This window comes from Halyomorpha halys, unplaced genomic scaffold (genome assembly GCF_000696795.3).
Source record: "Halyomorpha halys isolate HHAL.00 unplaced genomic scaffold, Hhal_1.1 Scaffold682.1, whole genome shotgun sequence".
NCBI classification, from domain to species: domain Eukaryota; kingdom Metazoa; phylum Arthropoda; class Insecta; order Hemiptera; family Pentatomidae; genus Halyomorpha; species Halyomorpha halys.
Genome location: NW_027106326.1, coordinates 404,869 through 421,572, shown reverse-complemented (window position 1 = coordinate 421,572; position 16,704 = coordinate 404,869). Strand labels below are relative to the sequence as shown.

The 16,704-nt window shown below is 33.0% G+C and overlaps 1 protein-coding gene across 1 annotated transcript in view; it reads right to left on the bottom strand.

Moving 5' to 3' along the window:
• The window catches only part of nvd (neverland), a 35,051-nt gene that overhangs the window by 17,044 nt on the left and 1,303 nt on the right, over nucleotides 1-16,704 (bottom strand). Inside the window, exons 2-6 of the mRNA XM_014427927.1 lie at nucleotides 15,583-15,665; nucleotides 7,639-7,782; nucleotides 6,774-6,924; nucleotides 4,764-4,952; nucleotides 218-396 (exon numbers count right to left, since the gene is read on the bottom strand). Of these exons, the coding sequence (XP_014283413.1) occupies nucleotides 218-396; nucleotides 4,764-4,952; nucleotides 6,774-6,924; nucleotides 7,639-7,782; nucleotides 15,583-15,665 (746 nt within the window). The remainder of the gene's footprint in view (nucleotides 1-217; nucleotides 397-4,763; nucleotides 4,953-6,773; nucleotides 6,925-7,638; nucleotides 7,783-15,582; nucleotides 15,666-16,704) is intronic.

Below are 16,704 nucleotides of genomic sequence, written 5' to 3'. Positions count from 1 at the left end.
TATACAATATTTACACAATCGACCTGAGGATCCCTGAGCCCACTCTATCCCCCACGTGTGAGGGGTAGAGCAGAGCTCAAAAGATCCCAGCGCATCACTGGTACTATGACATATTAGTTAAATATTTAACCCTCCTTCATAGTATGTAAATATATAAATAAATTCTTAGTATATAATATATAAATATGGTATATGAAACTTATAATTAAAGTAATACCTGGATGTGACACTTTATTTGAAACTGATTTCTTCCAAAATATGTAAGTTTGTTATGATTTATTTCTTGTATTTCCTCCGGAAACCAAGAAGGGTCCTCTCCTTCTGCATGGTACCACACAAAGATGAAACCGTTTGTCTCGATCGTTTTCCATGATCTCACCTTTGCCGTTTTTGGAACTGTGAATATATCCACGGACAAAACAATTAAATCATGAAAAAAAGTGATATTCATACTAACATGAAAACCCTAAATAATTATAACATATGGATACTAATTTAATAAAATAAATAGCAGAATCTTTAAGCGTACGCTTAATCTCTGAAATTACCAGTTAAAATAAAACGTTGAACTAAAACATGAATTCCACATTCTGTGTATTTTTGTTCGAAATGAGTCACCAGCTATAAATCAGTGATGGACCAGTAACCTTCTCGTATATATATATATATCTTTATTCTTATATTCACGGTTGTTTTGTCATAAACTGAAGAACTAGAACTATTAATTATTTATTTAATTGTATTTATTTTGTAATTATTTTTTTAATTTATTGTACGAAAAAAAAAATAATAGGCTTCTCAATACTACTATAAATGTATATTTTATTTTCTCAGCTTTATTTTAGTTTGTTTCAATAAGAATTGTGTAAAATCGATTTTATTTTATTTTTTTTAACTTTCATTTATAGTATTTTAATAGATAATATATACAATTTATGTTGCAATTATTAAATTACCATGAATGATTTTTAACTTCTTGTGTTATTTTGACCCATAAAGAAAAATTAATAATAATAATACCCTATTCCACCATAGATACAACTTTTATTTTAAGATCTTTAGCTTAGGTGGTTTTAACAAGTAATATATAAAATAGGTATCTCATTAAAATGAAATTAACCTATCTATAATTATGAACTACTTGCAGAACAAATTAGTAAGCAATAAACTAAAAAATATTTTTTAATCATCATTTCATTCTATTGAAATGCATTTTTATTATTTATGCTAAAATTTAAAAAATTCCATTTGTCCATTTATATTGAAATATATCAGGATGTTTTCTTGAGCCTGCATGGTATATTTTTGTTCTGAGCTGAAATCTAGAACCATTTCTTCCAAATTTATTTCCTTCAGTGAAAAAGGAAACATGACTTTTCTCTAAGAACAACCCTATCAGCTAGTAAGATTAACTGGTCGTTTCAGTTTTTAAGATCTAAACTAACTCATATATACTTACTCTTGGGATCTCAATGATATCTATATGTTCTAACATAGTAGGGCAAACTTGGTAGTGCCTGTGAAACCTTATGCTAATTAAAATTGAATATACAATCTTTTATAAACCTCAAAGCTTTACTAACCAAAATAAAACAATATATTTTTAATAGTAGCCTCTTCTAAACCCTTTACGTTTTTAAGTGGAAGCGAATGGATCTAGTTTCTCAAACAGGAAATTAGACCGGAATTTGTAGGTTGATGAGAGCAACAACACTGCAGTTTGTGCATCTCCTTACTTTTACATGCATTTCTTGTAAAATATTCCGTGGTATCGATCCTTAGGCATCTTTTCTTCAGCCCTGATGAAGAGAATAACACTCGTTTAATACTTGTTCCACCTTCTCTCAACCTTAATTATTTCAGACTCATGGCTGATCAGAGCTCACTCATTCTCTAAAACGTTCCACCCATCTTTGCAAGATTTGAATTTTCCATGTAAGTATTCACTGTTCATTCCTGCAGAATGTTACTTTTTGTTTGAATGTCCTTCTGCTCTTACTAACTCTTTGAATGAAAAGTCGAGAGTCATTGGCAGTTTTTAGGTTTTCAACATTCTTTGGCTTATGAATTTCCCAAAATTTTTTTCTTTTTGTACAGTATCCTTTCATTAATTAGCATCTAACTGTCTCGTTACTCCATGTATTGTTAAATCATTTTCAAGTTCCTCCTTGAAACCTAGGATTCTCGAGCCGAGGCCGCTCCGTTGAGTACTTCAGAGAATCATTTCCATGTTTCTCAAAGTCATCTCCTGAAATACTTATCCTCTCAGTAATTTTTTCTCAGTGTTAGAAAAATTTTATCTGCTGTAAGCAATATACAATTCATTGTCCTTCAATTTGTCAAGGATATCTTCTTTCTCTTCTATATCTTCTTTTTAACTGTCGTCCAAATGATAAAATTCATCATTGCTATAATTCTTGTTATGATTAGTAATGATATACACGTTTTTTCCTCAATGTGTGTGGAACACATTCCATGGTGTGAGCTCCTCAAAAATGATATATTGGATCGGCTACCTGACAATAGGGCGTTCGTTAGGTTATCTTATGAATCCCCACTCTAGAGTACTGCCTATGCTTAGTCTATAGATCAACTAATAAATAAGCCACGGTCCACGTTGCTCTCCTTGTAGCGTAGAGCTCTTTATCAGGGTTCATGATCATGACTCTGGCAAGGTCTAAGGGGATAAAACTACCTCGAAATTATATTAGAACGGGTCAGATTACTGTTTCAGGAAGTCCGATGTAAGAGCGAAAAAGAAACCTAAAGATTTGGACAAAAACCTGAATAAAAAAGTGATTGAACGACAGTTTCTATCAAACGATGGATTATGAATACTATTTAAGGGTTTGATGAGTGTAGTCTATCTATTATAAAGGCAATGCTATGTTTTGGATTATAGTTGTTTACGTTTATTTCTTAGGCTTGGTTGAACTGCTGTAGCGTATCGCCAAATTCATATAATAATTTCGTTTATTCTTATTTAATCAGTAGTTATTATTTAGTTTTATTTATTCATAAACTTAGAAAGGATTAACTGTCGAAAAAGGTTTGATCGAATCCAATAATTTTCTGTCAGAAGCATCCTAGAATGGTAATGGGACTACAATATCAACACTTTCCACGTGCTCGTAGACATTAAGAAGCTCTATGATAGTATAAAAAGGAATGAGCTGTACCAAAATCTTCGAGGGATTTCCTAGCTTGTCTACAGCTCAATTTGGTTCTCGTAAGTCCATTGAGAAGATTTCTTACTTCTTCCTCCTTTGGCTCGAAAGTCTGCTCCGCCTTTTAGAATTTCTATTACTTTCCTAAATTTCTTTAAACAACGGCTTCTTCATCTCCTTAAATCTCAATCTACCAATCAAATGTAAAATATATAAATCAGCAATTTGATGATTTAAAATAAAACTACTTCATAGCTAGATAATGAGCAATCATTCATGTTCACTGATTTTGTTCGTAAGGGACTTAGGACCAGAATATAGATTATTAAAAAAAAATCACAAATCTACCTTCGTAGATGATACAGATGTTATTGAAAAAACTCTACTGGCCTGGAAAATGCATGTATTCAGATGGAAGAATAATATATACGTATAAATATTATTTTGGGATAGAAAGGTATTTAAGTATCATGGCTTAAAAGCACTCTGCAGGCATCCAAATGTTGGGATGATAAAAGTAAGACGTCTTAGATAGGAAGTACAGTTAAAATTATACATAATTGCATTCATTAATGTTTTAATATTTACCTTTAAATATTTTGTACCTCAGGTAGTATCCTTGGTCCTATCCTTTATACAGTTTTCACAGCTGACATTCCAACCCATTCTAACACAACCTCACCACGTATGACGATGACACATGTCTATTGTCAATGAACAATGATACTTACATCACCTCCCTCGAAGAATGGTGCCAAAACTGGAGGATTAAAATAAATTCCAATAAATCCCACTAAATCACATTTACCCTTCGACGTAAACCCATGACCTCTTCCCCTACAATATCCTTTAATAATACCCCACTTATTCCTGTCGAACAGATCCGTTACTTAGGACTACATCTCGACAAACGACTGACATGGAATCCTCATACAAGACTAAAAAGACAAGAAACTGCTCGTAGATTCCGACTGTTGCAACATTTACTAGACAAACGGTCTAAATTGCCAATCCATTACAAAAGACTGATCTACATGACTATTATAAGGCCTTTCTGGACATACGGAGTTGAGCTTTGGGGCTCCACTAAACCATCAAATTCCTCCAGAATCCAATCCTTACAGTCCAAAATCCTTCGTAAAATCCTTAATATTCCTTACTTTGTCACAAATCAAGTCATCCATCAGGACCTCAATATTCCATATGTTGCCGATTTGGCCAGAACCAGATACCGTTCCTTCCATAATAAACCACCCAAATCCACTTGTTTCTAACCTGGCTTCTCCTTCATTACCTAATAATCCTCCTATGCGTCTGAAAAGAAGATGGCCTCGAGATCTTCTTCTCTAGAAATGTTTTTGGAGTTCTATCAGTGGGTAGATTCTCCACATCTTTTTATCATGTTACTATGTCACCTACAGCAAATTTACTTGTTGTATATATGTGTATACAGTTGTAAATATCAATCAATAAATTATTAAAAAAAAAACAAAAAAAAACCTTTAAATATTTATTTGATATTATCCAATCAGCTGAAATAACATTGAATTCTTAAACATGTTTACAAGTAATAATAAAAGAATTTTTTTTTTTTACTTTTATCGGTGTAAGGAATAGAAGTACACTGGCCAGTAGCACCGTTAAATTTCCATAAGTGAAAAGGACACTGTAGACAATCTCCAACTACCTTCCCACCCACAGCCATATTCGCCCCTAAGTGAGGGCAATAAGCATCCAATACCCTTGATTTTCCGCTGCTCGAACGGAACACTGCGAAATTCTCTCCTGTAATGCCAATAATAAAGTTTTAATAAATTAGATATTATCACGGAAGGAAACTTAGTTAATTTATATGAGAAATTATAACACTGTGACCAGAGATAGGCCATCTTTCCAAGAATTTATTGATAAATCTGTTTTTACAGAGGATTGTGTGATAAATGAGAAATAAGAGTAAAATCCTCTTTTTAATTAATAATAATAAATTTCCAACTCTTCAGTTAAAAGAATTAGTTTTTATTTAATTCATAATAGAATGACACACTTTTGGAACAATAAAGAATACATATTTTTTTATATGGCCACCGGAGATAATAAAAAGACAACCATGGATTTGCTATTGAAAAACAAGGTTATTTATCTAAAAATCGTCAATTGATTTAACAAATATAAGTGAACATGCAACAGAGGCAAGTGCATGTTCCGTCCCCTTTACAAGAACTAACGGGTGTTGTTATATGTTTCGTTCGCTGCTTGGAACATCCCTGCATTCCCTATTGTTAATCACCTGAAAAATGCTCTACATAGTACCTCAGGAGATTAAACAGACTAGAAAACTACTGAATGGAGTATCAGGGTGATCCCATTCTAAACCTTGTAAGCAAGCTTAAAACTCACGGTAAGGTCGAGTATATATTCCAGCATGTAGAATCAGGGTAAGGTCGAGTATATACTCCAGCATGTGGAATCAGGGTAAGGTCGAATATATACTGTAGCATTTGGAATCAGGGTAAGGTCGAGTATATACTCTAGCATTTGGAATCAGGGTAAGGTCGAATATATACTCCAGCATGTGGAATCAGGGTAAGGTCGAGTATATAATCCAGTATGAGGAATGAGGATAAAGTCGAGTATATACTCCAGCATGTGGAATCAGGGTAAGGTCGAATATATACTGTAGCATTTGGAATCAGGGTAAGGTCGAGTATATACTCCAGCATGTGGAATCAGGGTAAGGTCGAGTATATACTCCAGCATGTGGAATCAGGGTAAGGTCGAGTATATACTCCAGCTTGTGGAATCAAGGTAAGGTCGAATATATACTCCAGTATGAGGAATGAGGGTAAAGTCGAGTATATACTCCAGCATGTGGAATCAGGGTAAGGTCGAGTATATACTCCAGCTTGTGGAATTAAGGTAAGGTCGAATATATACTGTAGCATTTGGAATCAGGGTAAGGTCGAGTATATACTCCAGCATTTGGAATCAGGGTAAGGTCGAATATATATTCCAGCAAGTGGAATCAGGGTAAGGTCGAATATATACTCCAGCATGTGGAATCAGGGTAAGGTCGAGTATATACTCCAGCATGTGGAATCAGAGTAAGGTCGAGTATGTATTCTCCAGCATGTGGAATCAGGGTGCATAAAACTGTCTTAATAACCTGTTTGAAGACCCTTTTAAGTCAAATGATTGTAGCAGAAAGAGGGTAATACACGAATATTAATCATGTATCAGCAGAAGGGATATCTCATGGGTCTATTTTATGGGACTTCTAACTATCGATTCTTGCCACACCAAGGAGATGTTGATATTCTCTGTTCACTGCCTTCAACGCAGATCTGGAGCAAGGATGGGACTGCTGTAAAGTGTGAAATATAAAAGGCAATGACCCAAGAATCAATAGTCGGACCAATAACTATTTCTGTATCCTCAGGGCCTTCGACTAATAAACCAAGAATTATATCTAAGGTTGTGTAAGATTCTCCCACTTTTCTGTGAACATTTGTGTCGAACGTACACATATTGCCACTGTGATTATTTAGAAAGTACAATTTAACTAACATAAAATCAGAATGTTTTAAATTTTGATTAAAGGATGCATACCTAATGCAGCAACATATATTATTTGCTCTTTCTTCAGACTGTCCGACTCTGCAATAGCAAACCAACCATTTGGGTAGACGGGAGGAATCTTACCGATTACTCTTGTTTTAAGATTCTTATGGCCTTCTAACCATCCGACATCGCAAAGACCCTGTAAAAAACTGCAATTTATAATTTTTAATTACATTTTAAAAGTTGAAGAAGTACAGAACTGTAATTCTTAATAAATCAAACGATAATTTTAAGATTATACAGGGTGTATCAGTTTTTTGTAACTAATTGATAAAGATAAATTAATTGAAGGGCTCGTTCAGAAAAGATTCTAACTAAAAAAAAAATTAAAGGATTTTCAGCGTTAAAAGCTTATTCCTGATCAAATCTGATTAGCCAAGAAATGAATTATTTCTAAATCCTTGAGGAAGGTTCTTGTTCGATAAAACTGAAAATATGTACATTTGGTTAAAGTTAATACAGTTTTATCTTATTTCGGAAAGGTTTGATGAAATTTTAATAAAATCTTTGTTTAGAACTGTTCAATGGTTGATTTGGAAAGTTAAAAAAAAATTGTATTAATTATTTTAAAAATTCCAAAGCTTTACTACCTTACAGTAAAAATTTGAACAATTTCAGATATACTAAGTAAACAACAAATCCAATTATATCATTAAAAAAAAATTAAGATTGATATCAAATTTTTTTTTCTTCTTTAAGCTCACATCAGAAGCTCGCTGATATTCGTTCTAATAAAATAAATCATATTCCTAACTTTCAATCCTTCATCATTTAGAGTTGTTTAATTTCAAATCTGTTAATGTACCTAAATGGATAGAATGTTGTAATTATTTGGATGTACTATTTATATTACCTTAACATAGTTCATTGGTTTTATTAGTAACCTGTAGATTATCCAGCCAATTAGGCAGAAAAATACATTTTGTAACGTTATATGACCTATGACGAACATTGAAACATCGTGCAGTCGTGAGCTCAACGAAATACCCTCCATGTCCTGGAAAAAAATAAATAACGTCAATAAATGGGTATGAATGAGCACAATTAATAATAATAAAAATACGAACTAATAATGATAAAAATACGAACGAATAATGATAAAAATACGAACTAATAATGATCAAAATACGAACTAATAATGATCAAAATACGAACTAATAATGATCAAAATACGAACTAATAATGATAACAATACGAAATTATAATTGACGTAATCAAGGTTCTTGAGAAGACAGGACTTTAGGAAGACTAGAACTGACCAGTTAAATAATATCGTTGGAAAAATGACTCAGTAGTAACAACCAAAAGGTCTTATAACAACAGTTCTCATTTGCTTTCACTGTGGCACCCTTCTTGGGCTTAAAAAATTCGCGCCACCCCTGTTGGGTTAAAAACTTTTGCGGTACCCTTGTCGAGCCAAAAACAATTGCGAAACAATTATTCTTAAAGCGGTCGATTCTATAGGAAAAGAAGACAAAAACAGTGTGAAATAAATGTTAGAATGCACTGTATATTTGATATGTTAATTTGTTTTCTTTCCTACGTTTTCTAATATTTTGAGAAAGTTCGCTTGAGGCACCCCTGAGAGACGCTTGGGATACCCTAGCTCCCACTGTCATAGACAACTAGCTCAGTGTACCATAGAATTTTAGCACTTACTGTACCAACGAAATATTAGTGAAAACAAAGATGGATTAGAATACCGTTATCATCGAGGTTAGTCATGTATGCCTATAATTTGAAAACAAGAGACAATTCGCTAACATTGTCCCAAAATATGACTCGAACTGGGAATAATACTCAAAATAACTTAGGAACGCAATTGAGAGAGGTAAAGTTTCTAAAAGTTGATCTAGGGTTAATTTCAGATATGTTCTGACGTGACACCCTAAAAAGTTGAAAGTTTCGAATTTTATTCAGTATATTACTACCTAAACTCAAAATTATTCAATCCATAGAAAAACATCAGTGATGATTTGGAAAATATAAAGATTGTTTACCAGATATTAAAAAATTAAAGATCCTAAAAATTTAAATCTCTGTTATAACAAACGAGGCATGGTAAGTTGAAAAAACTTATTTTTTTCCATTTAACTTTTCTTAAAACATATGAACATTGTTCTTGGGGATCAACTATCCGTTAAACGAATAATTTAACATATAACACAAGAAATGCATAAATATCGCACTCCCCCCCCATTCCCCGTTATTTTTGACGAGGGAAGGAGATTATCAACAGGTAACTATCCTATTCTAATCATGGAAGGAAGGTCAAGTTTTCATTCAAGGACGGTCAATCTCCGTCTTAGAATCGGTGCAGCTGCAGTTAGGAGGTTGCTAAATCGATGTAGTTAACACCTTAAATGACATTAAAATATTAATTTATTTAATATGAACGACACAAGACATACTATGTGCCGATTCCCTATTTTCACGCAATAGGGCTGTTTCTGGTATGTGAAGTTTTACCACATATTACCAGATATACACGACAATCAACCTGACGCTGGTGAGGTCCTTGTAAAGTACCGGAAGGCCCTCTCGTGGACGAGAGACAACCAAGTTATCATTTAGATAGATGGTATGTTAAGAATTATGAATATATACCAGTAAGTAATGAAGTTCTACGACGTGTCATATTGCACAAGTAAGTCCGTAGCTTCGTGGACAACTAGAATGACCAAGGGTAAGATTGATGGGGATACAAGTGCTATCAGAAACAAATATTAAGCCACATTAACTCAATATACCGTCTGGAGATACGAGAGCACGCTGTCGCCGAATATAATTAAATAATTCATTAATTTCTTCAGTCTCATCGCTTTTAGACGATCAACCATATACAAAGCAGCCATAATCAAAATGGGGAAACATGTGGAAGAAAACTTGCAGCTGGTGTGGATTAAGGGTGGAATAAAATCACAAAAGAAAGAAAGTTTTATTGGTTACAAATTCTACTACAGGTCTTTTCGCTGTTACCATGCGACAATGAAATCTTTTTCAATATACTTCACAAGCATGTTGAAAAGTCCTGAGTTCATATCAATGTGGTTTTCGTCAGGGGAAATCTACAATTAATCAAACAGTCTACTTATTGTTATAAAGGTAGCATTTAAGGTGACCACTCTCAGGGATTAACAGTTGCAAATGGAGTCCGACAAGGAGACTCCCTTGCATGTTAAGCTTGTGTCTGGAAAAGCAGTCAGAGAATCTGGGATCCAATCAAGAGGAACTATCTTCTATAAAAAAATCCACATTGTTGGCTATACAGATGATTTGAACATCATTGAAAGATGATTGGACAAGAGGCATTCCTTGTCCTTGAGTCATCTGCCGAAAAATGGGTCTATTGAACTCGATGAAAACCAAATTCGTAGTCACTAATGAAGTGAAGCCTCTTAATGAAGTCCCCGACCAATTTTTGGCCCAACACGTTAATTTAATAATTGGCGTTAATGAATTTGTACTTCTGATTGAGAGCCCAAATAATCGAGAATAATATTATTTCGGCTAAAATAATAAGAAGGATAGCATCTTCTGATAAATGTAATTTTGGACTTCGTCAACAACTTGGGAGCAGTTTACTTTAAAGAGCTACAAAATAAGACTACATAAGGCACTACTAAGACCAGTGTTTCTTTCTTAAAAGATCTGAAACACGAGTTTTTCTAAAAGTGAAACTGAAAGTGAATATCGAGACCTATATATGGCCCACTACTGAGAATGCGAACAAACAAACTCAATGTAGTACGCTCTATTAAAATAATGTAAAATAGTAAAGCTTAGCAGGATTCGTTGGGCTGGGCATATGGCTACAATGAATTACCCGTAAGATTCCTAGGAATCTCCTCAATGTACATCTACATGGAATAAGACCGGGAAACCAACCCAAATTACGATGATCTGATGGTGTGAAAGAAGATTCCAGGAAGCTGTTTGGTGCTCTGGAGGACAGCTCCACTTAATCGAATTAACAGACGCTGTCTGAGGTGGCCAAGATCCAGAGATAGGTTTTTGTGCCGATTGATGATCAGAATCATGGAATCTAAGGAAGGAACGTTGATAAAAATGTAAAATTCTAATATACGATCGAATCAGACTTAAGGAGGACTGTATGAGAGATTTATTGTATAGGTATTCTACATGAGGAGTATTGGGAGAAAGGGGGTTGTAAAACTATTTTTACCACCATGAACAAAAAGTTCCCCCCTATCTTTCCGCCCGATCAAGATGAATGAGGGTATAATAAGGATAGGATTTTGAGGAGGAAGGAATATTTGGTTCGAACCAGCAGGTTTCTGATCGTTTCTAATGTTATATATACATTTCATCAGCTGATACGGCCCGTCAGTTGATATCCTACTCAGGCCGTAACTCGGGGAGCTATGAGGAGAGATTAGTCCCCCCTCTCCCCATCCTCTTAAACTTAAACTGCAAAATATAATAAGATATATATAAAAAAAAATACTAAAACTATTTACAGTAAACTATTGACGTTAAACAATATACAAGCAGTTCTCGTAAACTCTATGTTTATATAACCCTCATATAACTCGTAACTCTATCTTTATGTAAAAAAGAAAAATACTTACACCAATAACATTCTGAAACCCAAAAGCTTGCCAAAAGTAAACGCTATCTACATAAATTGAACTTAAAAATAAATAAAAATAACTGCATGGACAATAACATGAAAAATATTATTAAAAAATAATATTAACAAAAATCACAAACAAATAAAAGAAACAAATAATAATAACTACATTTCTAGGGGAGGCGATATGAGAACACTACAGTCTCTATATTGTCATTGCCGGAAGTTTTAAATGTTTTATATGGAGAACTGTCCTCTTTCTAGGTTCTCTGACACTTCCCGCTATGTTCCTAATACAATATTATGTTCACAAATGATGTCACTGAATAGACCCTCATACCTCTGCAATTCTTTTCCTCTATTAGTCCTCACATTCCTGTATACTACCGTCCCAATATTTATTTTGTCCATAAGGTTTCGTAATTTAAATTATGTTGTGCAACTCGCTTACTTTTCTCCCTGCGAATCCGATCCCTGAGGCCCACAACTTTTGCAAGGCTATTTCATTCTGTCCCATTAATGTATCCTGGTAGTCCTGGCGACGCTCCTGCAACCCGAAAAGAATTTCGAAGCGGGCAAACCCCTTGGCTGTGTGTATGGAATGGTTATGTATCTTGTTTTCCACTCAGCGTACCAACTTTTATACACAGCGTTGTGCCGTTTAAAGACTGGTGCCCTCTCGGTTACCTCTCCTTCTCCTCCCCCCCCCACCATCTATCCTAGCCTAAATCCCGTTGTATGAAGTCCTGAACGGCCCCATTTTAATTTTTTAAATAAATGATTTTTTTTTTTAACATGAAAAAAATCTTTACAATTGCTTTTAACCCTTGGTGGATAGAGACATAGCCAATATAGAGACAAGATATAGTACGAAATGTTTGTGAAATATATGATAAAGATCTCCACTTTCTTTGAATACTTTGCAAGTACCAAAAAAAAAAAAAAAAAACAAGAGAAAATGCCATTTCAAGGTTTATGTTTTTAAATATTTTCCTGTGAAGAAATCTTGGTAATGGGGCTCCTCTTCAAACTCAAGAAGAAGCCAGTCTGGGTTTTGAGATTTAGGTGAACAATTGATAAAACATCCGAAAATTTCGGTGCCTAAAGCTTACTGGTTGAAAAAAGAACTTAAAATTCCTTCATTTGAATTTAAATAAAGTGACTAAAAAAAAAATCTAGCTCACCGTTAATTAACTCACAGGAAAGTCCCGTTTTGATGATTTTATTGTCTCACATGTATTATTCATGGGAAAAGCGGGTAACATATAAGTGCTAATATTATAAAACGGCGAGGGGTAGCTCTGTCATTAAGGCGCTTTATACTAACTCCCGGGCAAAAGTTCGAATACGATCATAGCAGATAATTATTTATCCTATTATTGTAGCCGTGAGTCAACCCTGTAGGTTCGGAAGCGCTCCCAAGGAACACCTAGCCTCTATAAAGTGGGTACCGTTAATTGGGGGGGGGGAGGGATGCGGCGTTTGAGTGAGATAATGAACAAATCATCTTCTTGAAAAACCATTGTTCAAGAACCAAAGCTTCCTTAGAAAGTAGTGTGCGCCAGAACCTTGAGGAGTTGTAGCGGCACAGGTTTCAATATGGGTCCTAAGGCTCCCTCACAGTGTTCTAATACTCATAAATTCAATCATACTCTTATAAAATACTTCACAATTCATTGATGTTAAAAATTCGAGTGAATGAGCGCTCTGTAATAGATAAACAACCTCATTCAATAATCATGAGAAAGTGCAATTTGCTGATCCGGCAATCGAACAACTGTCCCATTCAAATCGAAATCTACCAAATAACTCTAATTTTGAAAAAGAAAAAAATTTTATATTATATAGAAAGGTCACATCGGCAATGATTTGAAAACTCATCGTTCTCGAAATTCATCGTTGGCATTAACAAAATATAAATAAATAGAAAAATGAATCGAAACAGTTTTTATTAAAAAATACTGTGGAGATATGTTAGATTGTACATTGTGCAATGTATGTCCCAGTAACATATATGCTGTAATGTGCATTACAGATTATATCCGTACCTCGAACATATCATTAGATGTTAATTGTTTATTTTTTTTTTAATTTCACGCAGAATAATTGTAACGCGGAAAATACAAAATTTGTCCAGATTTTATGATTTTTTCCTCTTATTCGATATGAAAAAGAAATCCTTTGTTTCATGTTTAATCAAACGCTTTGGTTCGATTTGTTTCTTACTTTTTTTGTGTTTATGTGTATGTGATCAGAACATCCCAAATATATGTTGAGTATAAGATTTACAATAAAACGTAAATGAATTTATCGTTTGAATCAGAGATAATTTGAAACATTTGTAAAGAAAAATATGAATCTTCCATTAGTACATTTGTGCTTGGTATTAATTCAAAAATTCTTATAATTGCTAAGCTCACACGTGACTGTTATTTCTACTAACAAAAGCGATTAGCCCATTTTAAAGTTATTTAAAGAAATAAAAAGGGATAAATTATCTTCTAAAATAATTAAATTTATACATACCTATAAAGGGCATTTGTCAAATGAAGCTATTCTAAACAACTGCCTCAACAAAATACTTATCAACTTCAGACGGATTCTTCCATTATAGATAAGATAGAAAACAAGGTAAGGAACTAACCCTCTCTGAGAACAAACAATTGGATTCCCGTCAGAAGCCCTAAGTTTACCCTGAATAAAATACTGGAGCAATGGGACTTTCTAATACAGGTAATTATGAAAAAAAAGTATATTTTTTTTTAATATTTAATTATTTATTGAAGAAATGTATTTCTAAGTTCACAGTCAATTGAGCAGCTGTCAATTATGAGTAGCTTTTGTGGTTGAGTAACATTGTAAATAATATAATTTATATGTAAATAAGAGAATAGTTCTAATGTATATTTGATGTAAATTACAAGATAGTTCCCATGCCCTCCTGAATTGAATGTATTTCTAAAAAAATAAGGAATATAATAGCATTACTTAATCGGATGAAACTAATTGCATCGTACTTAAAAGACAATATTCTGATCTTTAATGATATTTTCTTTATTCGAGTTTTTATATTATCCTCCAGGACATCTTCTGGACAAGTGAATAACATGAAATATTCATACGATACTGAAACGTCTAGAAAACTAATTTAATTATTTAATAAATAAACACTAAGCTTTCTACGTGCTAAGACAAGCTTGTCTGGAGGACCTGAGCTTTAAGATACCACTACTTCCCGTACCCAATTGTCACAATACCAAATCCTCAATACCCAACAATTCACATTTGTGCCGAAATCGATACTTATCCTGTCATTAACATTATAACCACAAAATTCCTCCAGTACAAATTCTCAACTACGTTGATTTCCGATTATCCTCCGGGACATTTCAAAAGAAGAAGTCCTCCGATTATAAATTCAAATCATCATATGGACTGCTACTAATGGATAGTTGTCAATGTCAATACATTTCTTTTTCAAATAAAATAATTTCGAGTTTCTAAACTGTGAAAGAATATTATTTTCTTTAAAGTTCAGTATTTACGTTTCCAATAATGTGTATAGATTACTAACTCAATTTCCTGGATTTTTTTTCAATAAATGTTACTACACATTTAAAAAAAATATTATTAACATCTCTTAATCTTTAATTGTTCTCAATTATTATTACCATTTTTTTTTTAAACAGACCTGGACAATTTTTATCGCTGAAGCAGCGTGAAATATTCACTTATCTAAAGAATATTTGTATTTAGAGCAGTAATAAATAAGAAATTAGGACAGTGATTACTTAGCCTTTAAAAAAAATAAAAATGCATTATAATATTTTGAACATTTATTTATATTCATATATTTTTGGTTGTATATGTATAGAATAAACCGTTTACATGAGGAAGCATCCGATCCTAGATTGATTCCTACTGGAAACAATGAATGATTAAAAATAATTTTAGCTTAACATATAATATTATAAATTATAAATAAGCTGCTTGAAATAATATTCTGAATGGATAGATTCTATCACGGACTTAAGTATTGTCATTTGATGCAACAATGACTTTCACAACTTATGATTGAATGGCGATGTAATAATAGATATTTAAAAAAAATATCAATGCGGTTTTAAAAAAAAAAATTGAAATAAAATTTTACATTGTAACTATAAATATATATATTAAGTGATATGATTCAAGTGACTTTACCATAAGAATGACGGCGGCAGTGGAGAGGATCCAATCTAGAGGAAGGTGCTCCTCCGTTTTGCTGACACCAACTGATACGCGACCTTAAAGCATACCAGGGTTCATTATGCTAGCCAGTACGAAGGCACTTGTTATACAGAACATTTACAATACAAAATTCCTTTCTATTCCTAACCAAGCAACCACATTAAAAAAGATTATTCTAAGGAAGCATAAAACCTTTCTGCCATCTTAAGAACATGGTAAGTTTCAGTTTCATCGAAAGTGTAATGATTCAATCGCAATTAAACTCTATGTACTATGTATTTTGTGCACTTTTAATTGTATCTTTATTTAACTTAATTATTCTATCAATACATTATCAACCATGGCGGGTAAAAATATATATATCTAAATATCAAATTCAATATTTCGTTAACTGATTGATACGTAACCCTTTCCTTGGTAATCAGACAATACCAAACAAAATAAAATTTTTTCTTGTCATTTTTCTCTTTATATCATTTCGTTAAATTAGTGTAGTTTTATTCAAGGGCATACCCAGGATCAAAACTGGGGAAGCCAAGCCATAGTCGATCAGGTTGTGACATTGCGGCATAGAAAAGGAGAATGAAAACCAAAATTTTAAGAAAACTATATATAATCGTCCCAGTGTTTTATTAGTTATTATAATTAGTATTTGCTTGAAAAAAAAAAAATTTATTCAATAATTAATTTTTTCACTTCTTTCAGCTGCTGGGCACGCCCATGTCTTTATTCCTATGAATTTGATAGAAAGGTTTCCTCTTATTAGTTTATTTTTATTGGTTTTTAAATAGAATTCGGCCTCGCATTATTATCGGTTTAATAGGATTAAAACAAGTAAATTTGTAAATTAAAAAATAAGACAAAACATTACGAATCCAAAGCTATAAATTTGATCTTTATAGATTGATAGTATCCCAGCTTCCTTTGATCTCTATTAACACTAAGTGTTCATTTTTAACATTTGAAACATGAGTTTCTTGTTACAACAGTGGTGTTTCTGTTTAAATATCTAATAATGAAAATATCTCACTGTTTACGAAAATTAAAATTAAAAAGCATAATTCCATTATTACATAGAGAGTAAACGTTATGAGT